At 38.9% G+C, this 24,404-nt stretch overlaps 1 protein-coding gene across 9 annotated transcripts in view; it reads right to left on the bottom strand.

Moving 5' to 3' along the window:
• LPIN1 (lipin 1) overlaps positions 1–24,404 on the bottom strand; it is a 76,024-nt gene that overhangs the window by 20,396 nt on the left and 31,224 nt on the right. For 6 of the 9 annotated variants that reach the window (XM_035320768.1, XM_035320770.1, XM_035320769.1 and 3 more), the window contains 11 exons: positions 16,609–16,809; positions 15,188–15,283; positions 13,537–13,871; positions 13,037–13,156; positions 11,811–11,915; positions 7,468–7,597; positions 6,373–6,682; positions 4,842–4,935; positions 3,333–3,520; positions 2,225–2,318; positions 847–916 (listed from right to left, as the gene is read on the bottom strand). In XM_035320768.1, coding sequence (XP_035176659.1) covers positions 847–916; positions 2,225–2,318; positions 3,333–3,520; positions 4,842–4,935; positions 6,373–6,682; positions 7,468–7,597; positions 11,811–11,915; positions 13,037–13,156; positions 13,537–13,871; positions 15,188–15,283; positions 16,609–16,809 — 1,743 coding nt within the window. Of the gene's footprint in view, positions 1–846; positions 917–2,224; positions 2,319–3,332; positions 3,521–4,841; positions 4,936–6,372; positions 6,683–7,467; positions 7,598–11,810; positions 11,916–13,036; positions 13,157–13,536; positions 13,872–15,187; positions 15,284–16,608; positions 16,810–24,237; positions 24,310–24,404 lie in introns of all 9 variants that reach the window. The other 3 variants (XM_035320771.1, XM_035320776.1, XM_035320773.1) reach the window with 2 other exon arrangements.

Genomic DNA, 24,404 nt, shown 5'->3' with positions numbered 1-24,404 from the left:
CCAATATGCACCTAACAAGGTCTGAATCACTCTGTAGAAGTAATCAACAAACATAAACGTAGAGTAACTGTAGTCCTTCCTGTAGGCACTCAAGTTTGGTGGGATGAATCCCACCTCTGATGATTACTGAAATACGTGCAGTAAAACACAAAATAAATCTGTCTCTGCAACATCCTGAAATTCAAACCAGGCTTGCCAGACGTTTGGGACTTTTATGATCAGTTTATATTGGGATACTACAGTGCAGCTATGCTTGCCTGCATATATAGGTAACATGGCACTAAATCAGAAAGAACACAGTGGTGGAGTAAAAATTTCTCCAAAACCCAGATTACTCTAAATTTAAGGCAATAGAGATAGAATTTGAATTCACATAGGTCAAAAACAAAACATGCTGGGTTACAAGTGGCAGAAGGAAAGTGTAGGATCCAAAATGCGTTAAATTCATGGGTAAATAGCACACATTCGTGCCAATGTTGATACTTGCTCCTTTATAAACTTTCACAGTAGAATGTGTTTCTGTCCTGAGCATCTCTGTGGCACCAAAATGTAATTGGACTGTTCAATGTATATAACGTAAGCCACCATACAGCTGTCACATAGTCATAGCTATTAGTCACTGCCACTGTTGTAATGATCTTAGCCTAAGAAATAAAAAGTATTCACAGACCAAATTTAATCCTGTTTATTTAGCTCGCTCTTAGCATAAGCTCAGTGAATAGTTGTGTGTGAATAGATACAACAGATATGCAGATACAGATTTCTCTGCCTCAGCAAATGATGAAACTTAATAAATGGCAGAATGTCACAGCTCCCACTCTGACCAACCTTCATATTCAATCTCACCTTTGGCAAAGGTTTCTGGAATGCTTGCATTGCCAGCAGAAGGGGACCAGCAGTTGTCCAGTTGTAGTACCTAGGCATTCAAGAGAGATAATTACTACATTTTGTAATCTCAAGGTTCCAATGCACAATCTAGTATTTATCATCTGGTATGTTAAACCCATGAAGCTCCTTTAGCTCAGGTCAAACTCTGGCCTGGACCAGCAATAGCAGTCTCACCTTATTCCACAGTATATTCATAGGTATGTATGGCATATACTTTTCAAGAAACACAAGAGAAGCTAGGTCCTTAAGTAGTAGGTTAGGGACTGAAGTCTGTAAGATGTTATGGTTTTGCTATGATGTGCCGAACACCACTCAACTTATGTTGCAGACAGTAGGATAAATACAGTAGTATCAATCATCTGTCTAGAGAACATGACAGTTAAGATCCTCACTGAGTACTCCTCTCTTCTCAGTACATCAGCAGACACATGACCACTACCCATCAAATATCAGAGGACTAAGGCAGCAAAGCAGTAAGTGACTCACCTCAGACTGCAGAGAGGGTCAGCTATACACCTCTCAAGTTGTCCCTCTCTGATGGAGGAGACAAGGTCATCATATACCCAACACATTTGTGATTAAAAAGTATTACATAAGGGTATGCTGGACACATCAGATTTTTATGAGCAACATCTACAACTGAGGGTAGCCTAACTTCCAACTGCAGCACAATGTCATTACTCTACTCTACTGTCTCTACTCTAAACACAATATGCCAGCTGCAAGGGGCTGTCAAGTTAAAATCCCCTCCATACAGGTGCATCTAGCATAGGCCATAGTGCTACACTGCCCAGCAATATAAACATATGAATTAACGTCTCAGCCTTCCAGAAACAGAAGCCTCTTATTGAGTGGGTGAACTTTGACAAGTCTTGAAAAGCAATGCCTCCATAGAGGCACATCAGCAAAAATATTCAGCTTATAGACAACCTGCTGGGTATGGAAGGTCTGCAAGCAGACTGCCACGTCCCTGTAAATATTAATTATTCAAATTTACTCAAGGCAAGCCTTAGCAAGTTCACAACCTATTTCATTTTTACTCTATCAGTTGAGTGTGAACACTATTAGCATTTAATACTAGCTTCTTGAAATTCAAATTGTGTTAGTTAGCTGTGACAGGTCATCTGAAGCTGCTCTTTCAGTTTAAAGGAGGAAAGGTACATGGAAAAAGAAGAACCTGAATTCCCTGGAGAGCTGACTCTTTCTAGATGAATCTATGCTATGAATGCCCAAAACCTATTTTTCAGCTATGATCAAATTGATCTAACACACTGAAGTATCAGAAGCAATATTTTTATTGCAACAGTAAGAATCATTTCTCCTGAAATATACTTACTTATTTCCAATCTTAACTACAAGGTTAGGGTCATCAATGATAGCAGGATTGTCCACAAACTGCTGATATGTTACTGCATGTTCTAAGAACTCTTCTGTTGGGGAAAAAATGCATATGTAAATCATACATTTATAGATTCTGGGGATGGACCAACCTAAAAAATTTAGTGTTAATCTTACACATAGCTTTCCAACTCAGAGTCTGCCCTTGACTACTAGGGTACAAGATCAGCAGTAATATAGAAGCAAGATGTTCAGAAACTCTCAATTTCAGAAGATGCTGAGGGTTTCCTTTGTGAGCTGTTGGGTGTCTTTCTCCTTCATAATACAAGCTAAGTAAAAGCTTAGGGATGTAACTGTGAGGAGGAAACTCGGGCTTCTAAGCACAGTAAAGTAGTACTTTGTCATCACTTCCACTAATCCTCTGTCCAAATTAGGAACAGGAGCAGGTGGGCTTACATATAGGTAAACCCATTGGCAAAAACTTAATAACACTTCAAAGGCTTACTGCAAAAGGAAAACATCTGTGAATAAATACCCTTTCCACTACCAGTAAATCCTTCCACAAAATCTCCATAGTTTACAGGTGATCTGAATAACAAACATAAATCACAATATATTCAAAATCCTTTAATAACTATCTTCTGAACAGAAATCAACGTAGCATCAGGATCATGTGGGTTTATGCCTCCACATTACTACAGAATATGCATGTTTTAAACCATTTGTCTTCACAGTACGCAACTAGAAATTTCAAGCACAGAGCACTCTACATGATTTATCTAAAGAATCACACAAGAAACTGGAGACAGAGCAGGTGTCCCCATTTACAGACCTTTTTCATTTCTGACATGGACAGCAGAGTACTTCCTAGCTATATATATATATATTCCTAGAATACATCAGATTATTAAAATATGTTAAAATTAGAAGTCCTTTATCAGTTTACTGTTTTAAACATAAGAAATTTTATGAAACTTGTCATTTCAGGGACAGTATTTTCTCAACAAATTCCTACATACAGCCACAGGAGGGCACTGTTTCCCCGGTCAAGGATATTAAAACTTGTCTGACAGCACACGCCTGTAATTCAGAAGGTCATTCAATACCTTTGGTTATTTCTTTGTTGTCAGTAAGGCCTCCACAAAGAGAAATGGCAATGGAGGGCAAATCTCTGATTCCATCTGAGGTGCTTTCAACACCACTGTCAACACCTGAACTCCCAAAAGACTGCGGAGACTGACTGGCAGACCACGGCCCTGTGTCATTTGTGTTCTTGCTTTGTATATTATCCCCACTGAAAAAGAAAAATCAGACACTCAGTCTTCACGTATCCATTCCCAAATCCTCTCCCTTCAACATGCACAGCTTACATCTGATGCATACTTAAGAGTATAGAAAAATTAATTTGCTTATTTCAGCCATAAAATTTAAACAAAGTAGCACGTAACCTTCAAAATTAGATTGCTTCTACTTACTTGCCTAAACCAGCCAGCCATGTATAGCTCATTTACATGAGAGAGGAAAAATAAGACAATAAACTGTAAAGCTTATTAGACAAAATACTACTGCTATAAGCAGGGTTTATGCTAGGAAAACTGTTCTCACATTGGAAGAAGAATAAATATAGCTTATTCTTGAATTTATATCAGTTATATTAAACTGATATCTAAACCCAAAATGAAGGATATGTTTGTATATTTATGTCAAACGTGTATATAAATAAAATACTTTACATATAAGCTATTAAGATCTTTAAAAATTTAAGAAATAACACATAATTATATCCACTTAAAATCTGTGTATAGATGAGATCATTATTACAAAGTGCAGGCTCTTCAAGTTCTGCTTTCCATTACAGATTTATATGCATGCATTTGAGAGAGGAATTTGCAATCCAGCCTTTTCCTCTATATTACTAATCTTCCTCTGTTTTATTGAAATGCTAATATTACAACAGCTGAGTTTAGGCAAGAAAGAAAAATAAAATATGCAAGTTGCTTTAATTGTTGCTCAATGACTTCAGTCAAATGACTAGAGTGATGTGGAAAGAAGACTAGAAATTTTTAAAGAGATTCTGATAAAGATTGAAACAAATTGGAAGTTGTATGTTTGGTATAAAATATTTTCATACATAAATCTGTCATGCATCATTCAAAAATGATTTCCTAACATTCATATTTATAGGCAATCACCCACAGTAGAACAACGTAAGAGCAATAATTCTATGCTGTTAGCAGTAAGCTATGTTCTTCACAGTAATAAGCAAGGACATGGGGATATATATATCCCACAGCCAACTGCTCTCCCAGGGCATGTGAGTAACACTCACAAACATCAGTGTACATTACATAACAATCCACAATCAATATATGATGCTTAGTTGACCAAAATGGAGAATCAATTTTAAGCACACTTTTTAGGCCCTAATGCCAAGCCATCCGGAAGCTCTAATACTCCTTTTTATGAGCTGAGGTGAAGATGGAAGGAAAATAAAGCCTTGTACTTTGAAAAGGAGGTCTCATCTGGTTCGCATGAACAGCTTGATCGAAACTTGAAAGGAAAAGAGAACTATTTAAATAGTTAACTATTTAAATTAAAAAAAAAAGGACTTATACTTTTTAGGGAAATAAAGTGCAGCAACTTCTGGATCCATGTCTGTGAGGTCATCTAAATAGACACCATCAGCACCAAGATGTCGGCTTCGTTTGTCTGCAAGGGATGGCATAAATAAGCCTATTAACAAATATTTTCTGAGTAACAAGCCAGAATTTTTTTTTGCTATTTAGTTATTCATTTTAGGACTGAAAAAGAAGACAAGTTGTAACACTTTCTGAACTACAGTTGCATTAAATGGTACTACCAAAAGTTTCAAACCAAGTTGCTTGCATACACTATTCACAGTTCAATTACACAAACAGGACAGCAGAGGACTAAATTTGAGACATGCTGCAGCCTTGCTGTTCCAGACAAAACCACTGGGAATGAGAAGTCAGTGACACTACAGGTAAACAGAAAGAGGAAAACTTTCATAAGCATTTCCACAGTATTATTACTGTAAGTCAATCAAAGCATTTAATCTCCACAATCTTCAATATCACCCTGCAAAGCAGAAACAACACAACAGACTACCATCACTATAGTCACTACCAGACTATACCTGGCATGCTGATGGAGACAATTCACCGTTTCAAACATACAGCTGACATGTTGCACACGTGCACCATTGCAGAAGACAAGCAAAGACAGCATGGATCTGAACCCAGATCTTCTGTTCTACACTAGTACCAACATGCAGTGCCACCTCTGTCCTGGTGCTGCTGGTAAGTCTAGACAGGTAACTGGCATAAGGCCAAACTTAATTTGGAATTCTTTCTAAAAAACCCAGCTTCTTGCTGTCACAATTTCCAACATGAAACATCACAAAAGCAATCAGAATTTTTTTTTTTTTTTGTCTTCAGAGACATTGAAAAGCATGGCGAAGTGGCTAAAAAACTTGTATGTTTACTGATAAAAAACACCTGCACAAATCAGGCTTTTATAGAGCTTTCATAATTATAGAATAATCAGAGCTCTAAAATATAAAATTTGTAAGTAAATTTCATGTGAAGATTTTAACATTTGGGATAAAATAACATGGGTATAGAACCCAAGAATTTGGAAGCAGAAAAGCATACAGAATTGTATCTCGCAAATTCAAAACAAGATGTGTACCAACTAAACACAACTACTAAAATTGCTTATGTGAAACAAAACTACCTTAATTTACAGCAAACAGTTGTTCATGCAAAATACGTATTACTACTTTGTACAACAACTATCAACTATTCATCATACAGAACAACTCCAAAAGTGGCCAAAGCAGGTGAATCAGCAGATGTAGAATGGGCTTCTACCAAAAATGAAATCTCTGAATTCATCAAATATGGAAAAATCCCCAGTGAAGGAGAACTTGTGTCTTGCTACGTCGTTCCTGTGAGCTGCCTGCTGCACTGCTAGGTTTTGATGGTTCTTTTAAAGTTTATTCCTTTCCAGATCTCAAAGTGCCCTAAGGGCACGGATTAATTTATATGACAATGGGGTGCTTTATCACCACAAAATCTAAAGACAAAAGTCATACATATAAAAGTGCAGAATCAACAGCTTTACCTTTCTTTCTGGTAGGGGAATCTGTCTTGCCAACTGCTTGGGCTGAGCAAGCTGCAGCTTGTTTTATTTCTTCATTGGCAGGCAATGGTGCTACAGCTGCTCCTGCAGACTCTGTCTCTGGCTTATTTGTCTCAGCTGGCAAGGGCTCAGTTTCATCAGCAGTTGCTGCATCTGCTTGTCCAAGGGCAGGTAGAGGAGACACGGTGTTAAACTCCTCCACAGGAGCACTCTGGATGACCCGAAAGTGAGTGCTTTCAGAAGGATTTACATCTACCATGCTGAGTTCCTTAGCTTTGATCAGGGAACTCGTCTGTGAGGGAAAATAAACACACTGCTTTAAAGAAAAGTTCTTAAAAATGCAACAGCCTGAGTTTTATCTGTTCTGTTCAATTCAAGGATATCAGATTCTCAAGATGATCTTTGCCCCTCTCACCCCAAGGCAGGTGTAAACCCTCAGCCTCCCCTTTCCTGTACGAATGCTCTGGCTCAATAGCTATGCTAAGGAGCCAGCCACACCTGACCTAAAGCTGCACATGGCTTCTGTGCAGCGTGGGAGGCAATGCTGCTGGCACACCACAGATCCTGCAGATCTATAGCAGGGCCCTCAGAAAAGCCAGAAGGACTCAGGCTGGAGACAGGCACCAAGCCAGTGGGCTCAGCCAAGAGAGCTGCACATCTGGGCATGTGGAGATACAGAACCGCAGGTGCTGCTTACTGCACTTAGGCATTCAAGCAGCCGATTTTATTTGTTGTGAATCAAACTGCTAACATCAAGCACCTCATTTCCATCTAAGGCCATTTATGAATTTCAGTGATTTACCAAAGGGTGTTGGGTTCTATTTTATACGTCATTTAAGCTTCTAAGTTTTACAGGACTAGGTCTCGGGTACTTTTCCACCATATATCATCTGTGCTGTGAAGCGGCACACAGCATTTCTCTGTATCTCCTAAGGAGCAAAATGCTATTTTCTTACATAAAATGTTACAATTTTAAGTAAAAACAGGATAAATTCCCTCTTCAGGAGTCTGCAATAAAATAAGCCCTATTAAAGCATAAGAGAGGCCATCAGGAAATAAACCAATTACACTGGATACCTTTGTAGCCTGGGGTAGCTCTCCCCAGGCCCAATGCATGTGTGGATTATTCTTCAGTCCACTCCTGTCCATAGGTTTACTGACTAATTCTGAATCACTTTTAGGAGTAGAAGGGCGTGAACCTGAAGGGCTGAAGAAAAACAAACAGAAATAAATAATGTTTATTACAAAAAATACTACAAAATTAAAAATAACCACAATGCACTAAGCACTTTCCAAACTGACATCCACCAGCCCAAAGCATTGAGTATTTTGTATTTATTACAAGCCATATGACAGTGTGAAAGCATGGAAAAACATTTCAAATGGTTCAGGATCTTCTTAGACTGGCACTCAGCAGTCACATCATCTGTCATTTTTTAGTGAATGACATCACAGAAGTGAGCTTTGAGAAGCAGAAAGAGAGAGGATGAGAGCACTGGATGTGAACATTTCATGAGGATTTTTGTTTTTCTTTTCTGTGCAGAAGAAAAGAATGTGAAATGGGGATGGCACCAGCAGCAGCAGATGAAGAGATGTTAGTATTGTTATAATGGCCATGAAGTGCAGAAATGATTCACTCACATCAACAAGACACTTTACCCTGACTAAATAATAAATTAGTCTAAGGAATCCAGTTGATGACTTCCTTTTACTGACTTGTTCAGTTCTATCTTCATGAACATGTTTTTAGGGAAACCAGCAGGAGCAGTGCAGAAAGAATGTGAGCCTTCCAAGTAGAAAAATATTTAACTGTTTGTTTTGCTGCCTACTGGAATATGAAATATTTAATCATTTATTAGTAAATTATCAGTTTGTAGCATATTTTTAATGTGGTGAAGTCAATAATGTGAAGTCAATTTAGCCATTAATAAATAATGTTTCACTGATTTCAAGGGCAATGCAAGTCCCAGAATTTCACCCGGAAACTCCTCAAGAAAGACCATTATTTTTGTTTGAGCCACAACATTTGTGGCTGTGTGAGCCAGACTTTTGCATACCCATATAATCTTGATTTATAAACTACAAGGAAAAAAACAATCCACAACATTTGTGGGTCAAGGGTCCAAAGCTGAGCTACCCTCACTGTTAAAAGGTTTTCTATGTTTAGTCTAAATTATTCACATTTGATTTATACCTTCTTCTAGATAAATTGAATAGCCCAACCAGCTTTGTTCTCTCAACATAAGGCAGTTTTGCAGAGCTTGCTCAGGAATTCATTCTTCATAGGAAAATAATTACTTTACACTAACATAAAGCAGCTTTTAGAAACCTGTGAATTTCACATCTGAATGTTAGCAGCTTAATTATCTACATTATTGCTGTTTTTTAGCTTTGTTGCAGTAACATATACCTTGAATGTGGGCAAACACAAAAACTCTTCAGCTACAAATAACTGATTTATCTAACTAAACTGTTAAGTTTGTAAAAGGACCAAAAAAGGTCTTCCACAGTGATGCCCAAGAATTCCATTAGTCCTTAGGATATAACCTACCATTTGACAGATGAAAGAATTGACGCAATATATTGTAAAAGGCATTTTCAAGCTCTTAGGATTCAAGATATGCCTGTTGAGACTTTTAAAACCTTTTACATATCCCACTGCCAAGTCTGTAGGATTTGCAATACCTTCCATGCATCTAGAGCCCATTGAAAGTTTGGAATTTAGGAACTCATGAACTTCATAAAGTCTCAGCCAGAAAAAATGCTTCTACTGCAACTTTAAACCCCCAAAATCTAGTTTAAAGGAAGTGGTGTCAGCACACAATCTGTGCACTACACACATTTTAACCTTCAAAATGCCTACTGTTTACTTTGAAAAATATCCAGTTTAGGCTGTGGGGTATATTCATCCCAAGTTCATTTACCCAGCCAGATGATATGAGAGAATACAGTCACTACTTCAGTTTGGGCTAGAAACTCTGTAGTTTGCAGTGAGAATACAGACCACAGAGTGGGGCAGGGAGGAACTCTGCCTTTTCCAGAGTTTTCTCTGAAAATACAATTTCCTTGTACACACAACTAAGTGGGGAAGAAGCTGGTATTATTCAGCACCAAAAACCATGATATGTGTTCCCAGCCACACACACGTAAATGCCAGAAATAGTGTACATTAATACAGATAGTGCTCTGCTCTGAGAAGGCCCCTGCTGCCAAAGGTTACCCCATGATCCAGGCACCAGTCTAGGTTATCGGTTCACAGAAGATACAGCTCAAGTATAGCCATGGTAAATCAGGCACGGGGTAAACATCTAACTCCACAACATCACCCACTCTCCCAAAACAGGAGTATACACCTGAGTACATGCTATCTACTCAACTTTCAACTCACGCACAATTCATTTTCTATAAATACTCCTATACAATAAAATATAGGATTTGAGAAGTAGCAACATGTTGGATCTTCAGAATTGTTTTCAGCTGATTCCTCCTTGGAGCTTACTGTACAAATGCTAATGCAATCTCAGGGTAGACCATAATTATCACTGTAGCATCTTAATTTAAAAGGTCCAACATCAAATCAGACTGCAAAAATGCATCCACTAGGCAAACGGTGTAAATTATGTTCCTGCTTGTATTAAAGGATGCTAAAGCATTCTTAGTATCTTCTGGAAGACAAGCTGCAATTTTGTATGCCACCCATTAGCATGGGGTTGGTGGCCTCCCATTGTGAGCTGTTCTACCATTACAGAGAAATAAATACCTTTGCTTTTCCTTCATATGCCATATTGTTGTTTAACACTCAATAGCTACTCTATCCACCTAATACCCTTCTGGAACAGCAAGTTTATGCATGCAGATGGCAATTATGCCTACTACAGTCTTGCTTGTTTACTTCCTGTTTGTATAGTTCTGCTTCCATATGTGATGCCAGATGTCTCCTTTATCTGCTCAGGGACTGTTTTAGCTGCTATTTCCTTCATACTATTGCCACTAAAGTAAAATCACACTGAAGACTAATAAAGCTCACAATCAAATTCCTTTCCATTTTCTTTGCTCCATTAGTTCAAATTAAATCTTGGATTAATGTGACACTTGCGCTAGGTATCGATAAAGCTGAATACCAAGTCTGTGCAGGATTTGCAATCCAGTGAATAGTAGTAACCTGTACAGACTTCACTGGATCAAAGACTCTGAAGGGGTTTTATTTCCTACATCACTGAGACATTTGTATCTCAGCCTGAACTACGCCTTGACTTTCATGCAATTCCTCTGTCCTTAAGTTAGGCACTGGCCCAGCTGAAATTTTTTCTTTCCACAGACACTGCAGATCAAACTAGAGCCACCAGCCCTATCAACACTGCATGAGAAAGAAGGGCAACCTCAGCTCAGTCATTTAGATCAGCACATCCAATTCATATTGCATAAACACTGAATAGTTGTGTCCTAGACTTGTGTGTTCCTTCACACAACCTGTGCATGCCCTGAACGTAACCTGATGTCAAAGACTAGGAACTTGGCCTGTGGCAGGCAGCTCTGCAGCAACACACCATGCTGATCTCAGCAGTGTTTCCTGCTCCAGGCCTGCACCTGTGTGCCTGCCCTACCTTCCCATTACAAACACTGAGGAGAAAGTTCTTGGTTTTTACCCCAGGGTCTCACCTCAGCTTTGTGCTGCTACATGGTCAGGCTAAAGAGAACAGATCTACAAGCTGGGAAACCCTCAAGATTATCAGTTTCAATACAGCCTTAGGCACCTGGTATGGCATCAACATTGACATAAGTAATGACCAGTTTAGCTCAATTTATTACTCAAAGCTTCCTGAGCACTAAAGGAGAACTGTAGAGGTCATGTTCAGAAACATACTTCAGACAATTTAACTTAGTTGCTGTAATACCTACACTGATTTAATGGAGAAAAAGGACCTGGCTGCAGAACCTTGAGACACCTTGAATTTAAGAAATTATAAAAAATGTCCATACCCACTTTCAGCTCTGTAGAAGAGTCCACAGCCAAAGGAAGCCTACACTACAGTGAGGGCACTCGAGTTCTTTTTTGTTTGCTTGGTGGTTTTTTGTTTGTTTGTTTTTGTTGTTGTTGTTTGGTTGTTTTTTTTGTGATATCATGTTAATCAACTTCAGTTTTAACCCTGGTTTGCTTTGCTCTAATTTTACACTAGCCTAGCCACCCTCTTTCATCGTATGATTCACCAAGGCAAATTACCTCCCATCAGTGCCCACAAAGAAGTAAGCAGAGGAAGTAGTTTTCAATGTCACTTTTTCTAGAAGTGTCTGGGTTAGCAGTAAGTGCAGTTAAGTTGTAAGTTCAGCAAAGTTCATGTGCAATTAATGTGTCAAGAGTGTATTAATGTGTTAAAAGGATTAAAGAGCAGCACAGAAAAGAGGAAGAACAACTGTTCTACCTGTCTGGAGGAGAAAAGTGAGATTGATGAGGACAAGAGTTAGATAGGCCTCCATCTGCTGGAACAGCGAGAAGAGAGGATTGCCCTGTGCAATCTATAGGTTTACTGGACAGCACAACATGTTGGTAGGAAAATAAACAGGGTGACATTATTCACAAATGCTAATTAACACAAGCTCTTTGTGTATTAGCTACATGAATGCGTGAATCTAGATTTTTCAAAATCCAGAATATCGCAATTCAAAAACAAACAGAACGTACAGTTCAAAGAGCCACAGAAGGGGCAGGGTATTGATACATTTTATCACCAGACTAATGACATTAATCTCATTAAGCTCTACAGCCAATGGAGAAAGCTGCTTCTAGAATGCAATTCAAAACATCTAAATTAAGCCCTTACTCTGAAATCATCTTGCTCTCATTTCTTCCATTCCTCACCCACAGAGGCAGTGTATTGAGGTAAGACTTAAAGTCTTATGAACACTGCCGCATTCCAACAGTCTTTGTGAAGATGTGGGGCATGTGCACAGCCACATAAACACACACTCTTCATTTAGATTATAATGCAGTATAACTGAATAACTGACATCAAGTGAAGAACTGTCCATTTTTCACAGTGTTCCACAGACACAAGAAAGGAGGTCCAAACTAATTTGCATTGACATCTTTAAGGTCCTTTCCAACCCAAAGGTATACACATGCACACAACTGCACATACAGGAAAAAGTAAGCAAGTTACCGTATGTGTTCTTTCACATAATAAATATTTTCTATCTACCATTGCAATTCATTAGATTAGCTTTAAAAATGGACACAAGAAGCTCATACTCCTGTTCATTAAAAAACAGTATTTTTATACATCAGCTCTGGTTTTGCAAGGAGTATACACAAAGTACTGAATATTTACATGTCTGCACTAACTGAAGTCCTTAAAAGGTATGTGTATCAGGCAGATTCAGCTTTCATAAAATGATCATCCTGTCTAAAGTATTTATATGCAAGCGGTGAAATCAACAGTTATCAATATCGTTTAGAATTTATGGGCCTGCATTTGTATGTATGCGTTTGTTGAATTAACTTGAAGTTGTTGTACGCTATCTGATTTCATCTAGCAGTTGACAGTGACCATGTTTGGTAACAAATTTTTGTAAGACTTCATACAGCAGTAGCATAAAAGACATTAATGGAAAGAGGACAGCAATCAAACTGTACTATCACAAAAATTACCTTTGAAGAGGAGACCATTCTCCATCTGAATGAGGATAAGATGAAGACTGAGAATATGTAGAAACTACAGGAGCCTTTATGTCAGATACTTCATCAACAAACACATCTGGAACAGGGATCCTAGGTACAGGGAAAGACATGACATTTAAAAACCATACTTGATTACTCAACTGATACATTCTCCAGATAACAGAGGGGAAAAAAATAGTGATGAGAAAAATTAGTCTTCCGTGAACTAAAAAGAGAGAAAGATATAATGTTATCTGATTTGTACCTTCTAGTGCGCAGCGTGATTGAACACTGCTTTTGTTTTCAGTGTTATTTTAATTATTTTTGTTAGTGGCATTCCTGATAGCTTTCTAGCCTAAAGCTTTTTCTTAGAGAAACATGTTCATCAGCCATGTGTACTGACACATACAGACATTACTGTCAGAAGGTACAAAATGGAACATAAACCTAACATTAGGTTTCTATTACCTATTGCAATACTGCTGTAATACCTTGAATTGTCCAGTGGTTCCTTTTCTTCCTCAGAGCTAATCTCTATAGGAAACATGTCTTCATCTTCCGACGTGTCTCCATTGTCTTCTCTTTTTAAGTTGTCTATTTTATGAGTAGATTTCCTCCTCTTTTTCCTCCTTTTTTTCACAGAGCTACAAACTGGAGATGTTTCAGTACCCGGCTGGGATCCATGAGCTTGGGACGATACTTGCGAGGGTCCACTGTTGTCCAGGTTTCTTATCCTGTCAATGGAGTTTCTCTTCAGCTGAGCTTCCATTAAAGCACTTCCCTCAGATATAATAGGGGATGTAGAGAGATGGTAAGGAATTACCTCCTGAGAAAGTAAAAATCCAAAGCATGCAACATATTAATTCCTCTGCTAGTCATAAATCTAGTTTTAAATTATATGCACAATCACTGAAAGTCATTTACTCTTCAGAAAAGTAACTAAGATTTAGCATCTGGATGCTCAGCATGATCCTATAGCACGTGGCAACTGTTCCATAGCTGCATCTCCCTAAACAAGCCAGGAACAATACTCTTAACAAAGAGGATCTAATACTAGCCAGTTTATGGCATGAGTCTCTATTCACCTGATGCCAGATGAAACAGAAACAAAAATCCAGCAGAAACAAAATCCTAGTTTTTAACATGAACATTTTGTAAAATCCAATTCTCCTTCACAACTCAGAGGAAGATACTAGTCAAGGTAGGTCAGCAGTTTATAACTAGGTCACATGAACATTCTCTTATGCAGTAATATATATACACAACTTTAGATACAAATGGAAGCATTTCTAGCCATTTGCAGTCACGAAATAACCGTTAGCACATAGAAGACTTTATAAAGATACAGAGACAAAAACACCCCATGGGCAGAAATCTCATCTGAAACTAGTAGTATTGTACTCTGTAGAAGAAATTGAACACTCATCCCACTTTGGCTAATAACAAGAATTATTGGGAACATGTGAAGAGCAATGCCTTTAAGGGGCTTTTTCTATGTTAGATTACATTACATGTGAACTACTCAAAACTAGTATGACCATAGCTTACAAAGACTAGTACTTAATCACACAGCTCAACAGCAGCATTCTCCTTTAAATATAATTCCACATGAATAGTAGTTGTAAGACCCCATCTTTCATGAGTACCAGAATTCCTAGAATTACTCTGTGCACAGAAGTTTAAAAGGCATGTGCACTTTATACTGGCAGTCTGCTGAGCGTATGCGTTCAAAGCAAATATTTCTGCAAAAAACAGGTCTATGGGAATATCATCCTCTGTTGCACATATATTTGGATCACATTAACTGTGTACAAGTTATTCTGTTCACACGCTGACATGCTATACACTCCGATATTTTTAATTATGTGACTACTTTCTTCAGATTGTTCCAACCTCAGCAACTCAAATATATATATATATATTATATATATATATATATGAATATATATATATATATAAAATATATATATGTATTTATCTATAAAGGCTGTATGGTATTGAATTTCCATAGCAGAAAAATGTCCAGAAACTTTCAAACTTATAGAATGGATAAAGATATGTTCTTCAACAAAATTCCTAAATTCAAAACTGACTTTGATGAGTAAGCATTGAATTTTAACAAACTAGAATTTTGACTCTTACCTTATCATTATCCATTTCCTGAACAAAAAAGGCCTCTCCATTGTCTCCTAGTTTCATGTGCAAATCTACAGCCTCTCCATTAATTTCTATGTCAACCTGGAAGAAAATAACATTTTCAACTGAAAATAAAGTTATTTTTGGTATACAGTTTCTGTTCAGCTATCCTACTGTTGTCAAAGGACAAATGCTTCTCAGAGAAGCATAGGAAACCTTGTAATAAACACTAACTCCTCTGTTTCTCTCCCCACCCCTTAACAAGGCCATCAATTGTCAGTATGTTGTCCTAATTTTTTCAGCTCACCAGAGTCTTGCTCCTCTACTCAGGAAGGTATATATCCATTACATAAAGTCCTGAATCTTTTTAAACGTAATTCTGGATGCTTCACTCATCACATAAATCTTTTCTCCCTTTTAATTTATAGCCTAATTTTGCATCGTGCAAAAAGTACTTCCACTTGGAAATTCTTAATATCCTGCCTTTCAAATTCATTAGACAGACACTATGAGAAGCACAAATAAAAACTGATTTATATTCTCTATACAATTCACATATTGATTTTTTCCACACATTTACCTCAATGCTGTACAGCCCCAACCATTTCCATTTCTTCTCAGGGGGATCTCTCTTTTTGCCTATAACCATTTTTGCCACAAAATCCATTTTCACAGTATTCTGGGGGGGCACTTGGAGAACCTTACATTTCAGTTACATTTCAGGACACAGCATATTCTTGGCATAGTAACAATTTCAATGTTTATCCATCCTAAATATTTCTATTCCTTTCTGATTCGTGTTAAAATTGAACAACATGCATGGTGAAATTTGAATCTTTCTGCTGAACAGTTATAGCTACCATCAGAACTCGGACTCTATGTAGTTACACAATATTTCCTAAAATAATCTGTCGTGCTTTAGTCACTGGCAACTTCTCATCTGATATCATGTTGCCAGGTCATTCAGCTTGATTACATTTATCTAAAGTCCTCACATCTTTTTCTAGCTTCAACTGACTTCTAAATTCTGTTATCTGAAAGTATTATTTAAATAATAACTCCCTTTTTGTAACTAGCAACACACATGTAAAACAAAGGGGTCTTAATACATAGTCAATAATGAAACTGGATACATTCCCAAATTAGCACATTCAGAATTTTGCTCTGCTGAAAACAAATGCTATGAATGCCATGATTCCTTTTTTTTATCATTATTATTACATATGTCTTTTGTCTTATACGTCTTACAAATTACACTTTGAAATGCAATAATCTGTAACAAGCATTTCAATTGAATCTTGCCTCGAGTGCATTGTAAAGACTGTCTCAAGAAAATCTTGTCTAGCATACCACAAAACGTTCAGTAAGTTTCATGTCATTCTAGTCAACCTATAGACAGAATACATCAATGGTGTGAATTTTCTTACCACTTTCTCCCTAGAACGCAGAACTCCCATTTTCCCAAAGCGCACATGGAAAGGGGAACACTGAAGATTTCCATCTGGCTGACGTACAACGATTATATCTATACATCCCGACAACGTGGCTGGGTTTAGTCCCTTATAGAGCTCCTTCACAGTTACAAACACTTGCCCTGCTAACTGTCCGACGTAATTCATGGTTTGGACCTGAAAAGCAAAAGATAAAACAAACAAGATTTTGTTTCCTGTTTTATATTTTAGAGACACTGAGACCAAGATATTTCAGATACCAGCAACGGGTTTTTCTTTTGTTTCACAAATTAGTAACTTCACATAAAATCAGAACTTTCCACCTGATTTATTTTCAGCTGACGCGTAGAGAGCTATTGCAAGGCAAAGGTAAAAAGAGACCTTTTAACTCAGAGAATTATACAACTTTCAAAAGTTCATAAAATTAGTTGCATTCAAAACCGCTGTCAGACTTCTAGGCTTTGCAACTCATAAAAGTTTCTAATTATCTCTGAAGAGAAAAGCATTACTTCCAAAATAACATCTCCTCCTATCAATTATTGTGCTCTCAGCATGGATATACTTTTCTTGTGTATTTCTACAGGCTTTTAAGGGCAGGGCAAGTGAATGATTTCTAATTTTCCACTACATCAAAGGCAAAGATTATTCTCCCATTTTACAGGAATTCTCCTGTTAAAGGATTATGATAAATCAGACACAAAATGGATACACGTTAAGGTTCGACAAGCAACCTTCATTCCAAAACTGCCAAACATTAGAGTGCCATTTAATGCAACTTTACCATTCTTTTAATACAGCTTTTCAGTACCAGCAGGTTTATTAAAAATTAGGCATGTGATGATGGATGAAACGATTGGTTGGTTGGCTTTATTTCCACTGCTCCTGGATTTGTTTAGCATAGTTTCCCGCTTCTGCTCTGTTAATGCACATCCTCTTTATGCTCCGTTAATACACACAGTCCCCTACACGAGACAGGGCACATACTTAGGCACTCAAAAATTCAAAAAGTCTTTTCAGGCCTCTCAGAATATGAATGAATTTAAGCAGATATCCTCCAGAACACTGGGGACTTTAAATGTCTATTATCTCCCTTATACTTCCAACACCTTTTGCAGATTGTGAGATACTGCTTTCAGGAAACTCCTTATGCACTCGGTATAATGCATATGCTTCACATCCCAGTTCTCTGCTTAGCTGCAATCACCTGGAAATCAAAAAAAGAGACACTCGCGGGGTAGGCAATGGTAAAACTCCTGCTGAAGGGGATGAGAACAGAGCTGAGCTCAGAGCCTGAGACAGTCTCTGCACTGAGCTCATGGCATGGGTTAAACAGCAGCATCTGCAGCAACACAGGCTCTCTTTCAGTTCTGTTCTCTCAGAAACAACAAAAAGATGCAAGTGTGAAATGCTGTGGAAATAGCTCCAATTTTTAGCAGAGATTTATATTTAGAAACAAACAAAAATAATACAATGAAGGTACTACTGTGAAAAATTGGGAAGTTAGGAATTGTGATAATTAAGGCCAGTCCTTTCATGCATAACTGTTCTAATTAATTAATGATCACCTGTTTTGTTTTCTTCTTTTTCCAGCAGTCCCTCCACATCAGATGAACCAAAGCTTTGTGTTTCTATGGCAATACATAAGCACTGGGACACAAACCATGTTCTGAAGGGAGAATTATTTATGTTCCTTTGACTTTATGTAGTCGTCACTACACTGCTGCTGAAAGTGATAATAATGCTCTCCCCATTTGACAGCTGGGAACTAGGCACTAACTTTGGAAACTGAACTGACTTTTTCAAAGTATTTAGAATTACAAAAGATGCTAACTGCTGAAAGAACAATCCCTAAATACTGCTTGGTGAAGCGTTTCCTCACAGCACATACTCAGACATCTAGAAAATGCCACCTACTGAAAAGTCAGCATGGGAAAACTTCATGGCAGGAAGAGTCGTCATATTCAGTTCTCCAGCACTCAACTAGCAGCAGCACTGCTAGGCTCCTACAATTCCTATGTTAGTATCATACTTTCCTGAATGCAAATATAGCAGTGAGCTGTTTCACAGAGAACCTTAACTCATGACACACCCTATGCTGTGTCACAGACTCACAGAACAACAGGTCGGAAGGGACTTCTGGAGGTCACCTGCTCCAAAAGGGTGCTCAAAGGAGGGTCAGCATACACCAGCTTGCTCAGGACTTTGGCCTCATTGAGTTCTCAGTGTCTTCAGGATGGAGATTTCACAGCTTCTCCAGGCACCTGTTCCCATGTCTGACTGTCCTCAGTGACAATTTTCTCCCTAATATCTCATCAGAATTTCCCCAAGTTGCAACTTGTGTTCATTGCCTTCTGTCCTGTATCTGCACACCTCGAAGAAGACGCTGGCTCTGTTTCCTCTGTACCCCCCTAACAGGTAGCTGAGTACCCTGAAGACAAGCAAAACTAGCTCTCCCTGCCTCTCTGTATAAGTCAGGAGCTCCAATCACCTAATTATTTTGGTAGTCCTCATCTGAGCTCTTCAAAAAGCAGGCACCACACACACAGACCTAAGTTCAGAAAAGAGCCTCCAGAGTAACAGATGTAAGCAAAACTTTTAAATCGTCTTTGCTTTGGAAAAATCCTTCAGTTTCTATGGGGCATTTTTCTAACCTAAATCACAGTAAGAAACAGATTTTGTACTGAGCTAACATTAAACTTAAAGTTGGCTACATTTAGACTCAAAATGACATGGTGTAGGTCAGGCCAGTTAATGCTTGGTCTGCATACACAAAATTTCTAGGTGCAGCACGGCCACAACTTCCTTTTCCCTGGTGGAGAAGGATCTGCTGGGACAGCACATACACCCCACTTTTTAGGAGGGCTATAGACACAAAAAAAAAAAAAAAGAGCTCATGCTTCATCCTAACAAGTCACACCAGCAGGTCTCCTGATCTCCTAAGCATAAACTTCGGCAACTATTCTTGCTCATGACAAACCTTAGCCACAGTGCCTGCCCTGTCTCAGGACACAGAGATTATTTTTATACCTGCGAATTCAAAGTTAGACACTACCCTCTGGGGCCTGCGGGCACAGCACTGCTTGCTTCCTCACAGGCAAAGTCCTTAAAAAGTGCCACGTCCAAAGGGCCAGCCGGTGGCGGACACTCCTGTCAGGCTCAACCTGGCCTGTGAAATAAAATCACCACAGAATTAAAACAGGCTGGCATTTAAATCACATAAACCCTGTTTCCTCAAAAAAAAAAAAAAAAATGTTTTATATTTCCAACGTAGAGGACAAAAGGTGCTGGAGTTTAAATGGGGGATAGGTCTGAAACGGGACTGCGAGGGCCTTTGGCCTAACTTTACACAAGCCAACCAAAGCTGAGATTGTTTGGAGTCTGGAGTTTTCAAGTTTATCCTGAACCTAAAGTCAGCCCATACTATGTCAGTACTCCAGGAAACCAGCATTCCTCAAACCCCGGCGAGACTGCGTGTGGTTTTGGAGCAGCATTTACTCCGGCTGCTCCAAGAAGTCTTTCACTTACTAACCAGGCAGCAGCAACTCCAGAAGTAAACACGGGTTTACGTCATGGTTTTAACCCCCACTGCCTGCTTCTTAATTAGACTGCGTTTAGCAAAACTTGATTCTCGTACCAGGCTAATGGACAAAGCATAAAATATTTTCCTGTGCTTGGAAAATTCAGAATCTTTCTGATCTAAGCGTACAGCAAGTGAGACCAGTCTGTACAGCTTCTGTCATGATTATCAAATGTCCTGCGTCTCCTCGTCTTTGCCAGGAAACTCCCTGCAGCCCCACATTATGCATCTATTATGAAATTAGAAGTACTTTCTAGTATCATTTTTTATGTCAAATGAACTACCATCCCCTGCCAGGAGGCTCCAGAAATTTCCAACCATTTTGAATGTTCAAAATAGCAGTCATTTTTCAGATTTGATCATCTTGTGGAAAAGTGAAAAATAAATATCTAGGTGTAACTTATTACTTTAAAAAATTATTAACTTAGCAAACAGTGACCTAACAAAGTTAATTCTTCAAGTCCCAGCTTTACTGGATGCCACATTTAGTTCAAAATGCACCGCCATCTAGACCATCTGCTTCTTCCATACAGGTACCCCAGGCTGTCATAATTCCACTGGAAAAGCTGGAAATTATACCCTTCTTGGTCTATTTTTTCCAGCCCAGCTCTTCCCTGTACCATTTCAACTTTCTTTGCTTTATTTTATACAATAAGATGCTGACAGTTGTTGGAATCAAAGATACCTTTTGCTTTTGCAAGAGCCAGTGTTTCCTCAGGTGCCACAACACAATGAACAATGGATCTCCAACGACATCTGAATATTTCAGGATACAGGTGCTAATTGACATGCTCCAAAGACAGACAGCTTTTGAAGAAATGTGATTTAGGTAGCATGCTATAAGGGTAACTAAAAACTGGAACATGCTTCCTCTGGAGCATGTGAAAACTCCAGTACAGAAAATTTTGAAACCAGGACAGACAAACCTCTGCTAGGACTGGTTCAGGAAGAGGCAACCCTCATCTCTGGAGCAGAGGTTGTCACTGTGCCCATGTCCAAACCACATCTCACCACAGATACAAAAATTACCACTTGATCACCAATACTGAAATGATTTAAACTACAAAATCTACTTTTGGTACATTTTTGGCACACCAGCAATTCTCAGGCACGCAGGTCTAGCAGTAGCAGTAGTTAAGGTGCACTGGAGACCTCTCCCAAGACCAGATGAGATGCAGTGACCTTCTTTTAAAGGTTAAGAGAGCTTTATAGAATAGATGTGAACAGAGTGTGCTTGCTGGTCCAGCTGCCAAGAACAGCCTTTGGCACCGTTTCAGTCATTAGGATGGAGGTAACGTTTAGGTCCCTTCCAACCCTTTTGCCAGGGCTCTGAAGTCCAGACTGTGCACTGGTTTTGCAGGCCATGAGGGGAACATTTGCAGCTATGGTGAATGTAACACAAACCAAATGGGTTTTGCATTACAAAGCTCAAGGAAAAACATCAGATACGGACATATCTTTTGGTTATGCTTTTAATACAGTAGGTCATGATGAGACCCTGGTCCACAACTGAGGCACAAAACAAATTGACTTTTCCTGGGAACTTTTCCTTACAACTTGCAAAATGGTGAAAGGGAGCCAAAACTAATGAGCCAGTGTTCAGTTAAAATAAATCACTGCAGCTCTGCCTCTGACGCCAAAACGATGACAGCTTTACAAGCCTGGTCCGTCTGGTCCCCTAGTCTGCCCTTGGTTTCTGTTTTGAAGATACAAAACTTGAGAGAGAGTGGTCTACACTTGGGGATCAGACTTTGGCCCCTTTTGGTGAGTTATTCCACTTGCAAAATAAGTGGCAACATTTAAGAGACTCCTAGGTAAGTGCTTACTGCTACTGTTTTATTATGCACTGAACATTTCTTTCCTTGACTCTGAAGCAATTCAGCCTGTTGGCAGTATTGAACACCAACTCCCTCTACAGCAGTTAATGGAATTCTTCTATTGCCGTATTCTGTACTGTGACAAATCTTATCATAGCTTGCATTCTAAAAAGATTTATGATAAAAACATAGGGAAGAGAATGAAATAAAAAATTCCCTTTAAAGATTCCCTAGCAGGATTTTTTTTTTTTTCAAAATTAAGATAAACCCTTCATGTCTGTATAGAAGTCACAGTAACAACAACTTCTTAGCCACAAAAGTTCATAAAAAAACAATGCTCTACTTTTTTTAAAAGAGTTATTTTTATTCATTAGTGAATGGTCAGCATCTTGTGAAATCACCAGCACTGTGTGAACATCACAGTTAAACCTTTTAATTTTTTATCACATTTCTGGTTGGAAACTGAAAATCATTAGTAACTCCTGAAAGCTTTTTTTCTTTACTATCTCGTATATCCAACATCGATCCAACCCAGGGTCACTGCCATGAATCTCAATCCCACTTTTTTGAATAAAATCCCCAGCAGAACCCAAAAGTTGCACCTCTCTCTCAGAGCAAAATCAGGGCCAGGATTTACCTTCCCCAGAGGAACAGTGAAGGCACTGTGCCGGATTTGAGCAAGCCTCAGTTTAGGTCCTTCCTTTGCTACAGGATTCAGCCATCATCTTGTCCAAGTTACTAAGGCTGAGATCTAGAGGATGGTTAACTCCCACCGGTTTCAAGCGGGGTCTATCAGTGTGGCTATTATCATGTGGCAGCATGCCAAGCTCATCCGAGTAAGACACAGCCAAACATTCTTGAGCATTTTTGTCCTGGCAAAGGAAACCTGGACACACAAGCTGGAACGGAGCCAAAAGCAGCCACATTCCTGATATGGATGAGCTGTGGGGGAAGAACTCCACAGCACTCTGTTGGGCGGTGCGGTCCTGGTTGTTTTGTCCATAGGACAGCAGACTCTAGAACAAATCTGATTATATGCAATTTTTTTTCCAGACTTCATCACAGTCACAGCGGTCTGAACCTGACTACATTCCTGCAGGTGATTTGACAATACTTCTTGTCAACTGGGGACAGGTGCAATTCACTTGCTCATCCCCAATCAGAAAGCAGCATGCAGCTGGCTCAACACCAGAGCATTTCGCTTCCTGCCACCAGAAATACTTTAGGCTTGGGATCATTCTGGTCTTAATTCTATTAGGAACTATTTGACTCCCATTCCAAGTTAGCCATGCACAGTGCCAAAAACTGCAAGTTCTTCTAATGGCCACTGAGTCAAATGGATCAAATGTCAAACCTCTTCCAAGCTGCTCATCACTCCCAGAACGTGCTCACTCACCCAGGCTTGCACCCAGAAACAGACTTTGACTTTCAGGTGACTTGGTTCTGGTATTGCTAAAGATTCCACCACCGCCTTCACCACAATAACTGAAACATTATTTGGTCCAATACTTGATAAAGTTCCCGTAAGCAGCAGGATATTCTCCTGAGGGCAGCTGAAGTCACAGACTCAAGCTGAAGACTCCAAACCTGCCTGTAATGAATCCTCACATGTAAACAGAGGGAGGACTGGCCTCTAATCCTGCAGTCAGGGTGGCTATATCCAAGATAACTACTCCATGACCAGTTTAAGTCTATGACCATGGTCACCCAGCAACATCCCAAATACAATCCCAGTTCTCCCAGTCTTTTCCTAGTGTCAGCACTGAAAACTAACACCACTAAAACCATACAAAACGGACTGACACCCGCTTGGTACTGCACAAATAGGATCAAACTTCACAACAAATTGAAAGTACAAACTGATCCTTGAAACCCAGAACTTTTGAATTAATGAGTGAATATATTGTAGGTCACATCTTGTGCTGCTCTATTGTATTGTTCTGATGTCAGAGGAGGAATATAAATCAGAGTGGAAGCACAACAGTAGCTCCACTCCATGCTGATACCTCATGTGACTCAGTGTCATTTCTTTCAGTGGGATTGGAAAGTAAGTCCATTCTTTGAACTATACAAGTGTTTTCACAGCTTAAAGTCAGCTCTTAGTGTACTTCAAATACTTTTGTGATTGCTGAGTCTGTGTGTTCATAGATAAACAAACATGTACACCTGCACATCCATAGGTATGGAAAAGGGCCAAAGACTGAAACTTGCCCAACTCCCTTAAGTAGATGTTATCAGGAGGTCTGTACTGTGAAATGGAGCTATCAGAAAAGCATAAAGTATCTAAAACCAGCAGAAGGTATTTTCATGGCTTGGTGCCTAAAATCATAACATTACTGAATCCTTCCTATTTTATCTTCTTCACTGTCTCACACCTT

This window comes from Oxyura jamaicensis, chromosome 3 (genome assembly GCF_011077185.1).
Source record: "Oxyura jamaicensis isolate SHBP4307 breed ruddy duck chromosome 3, BPBGC_Ojam_1.0, whole genome shotgun sequence".
Lineage (NCBI taxonomy): Eukaryota > Metazoa > Chordata > Aves > Anseriformes > Anatidae > Oxyura > Oxyura jamaicensis.
This window is presented reverse-complemented; position numbering and strand designations above follow the sequence as displayed.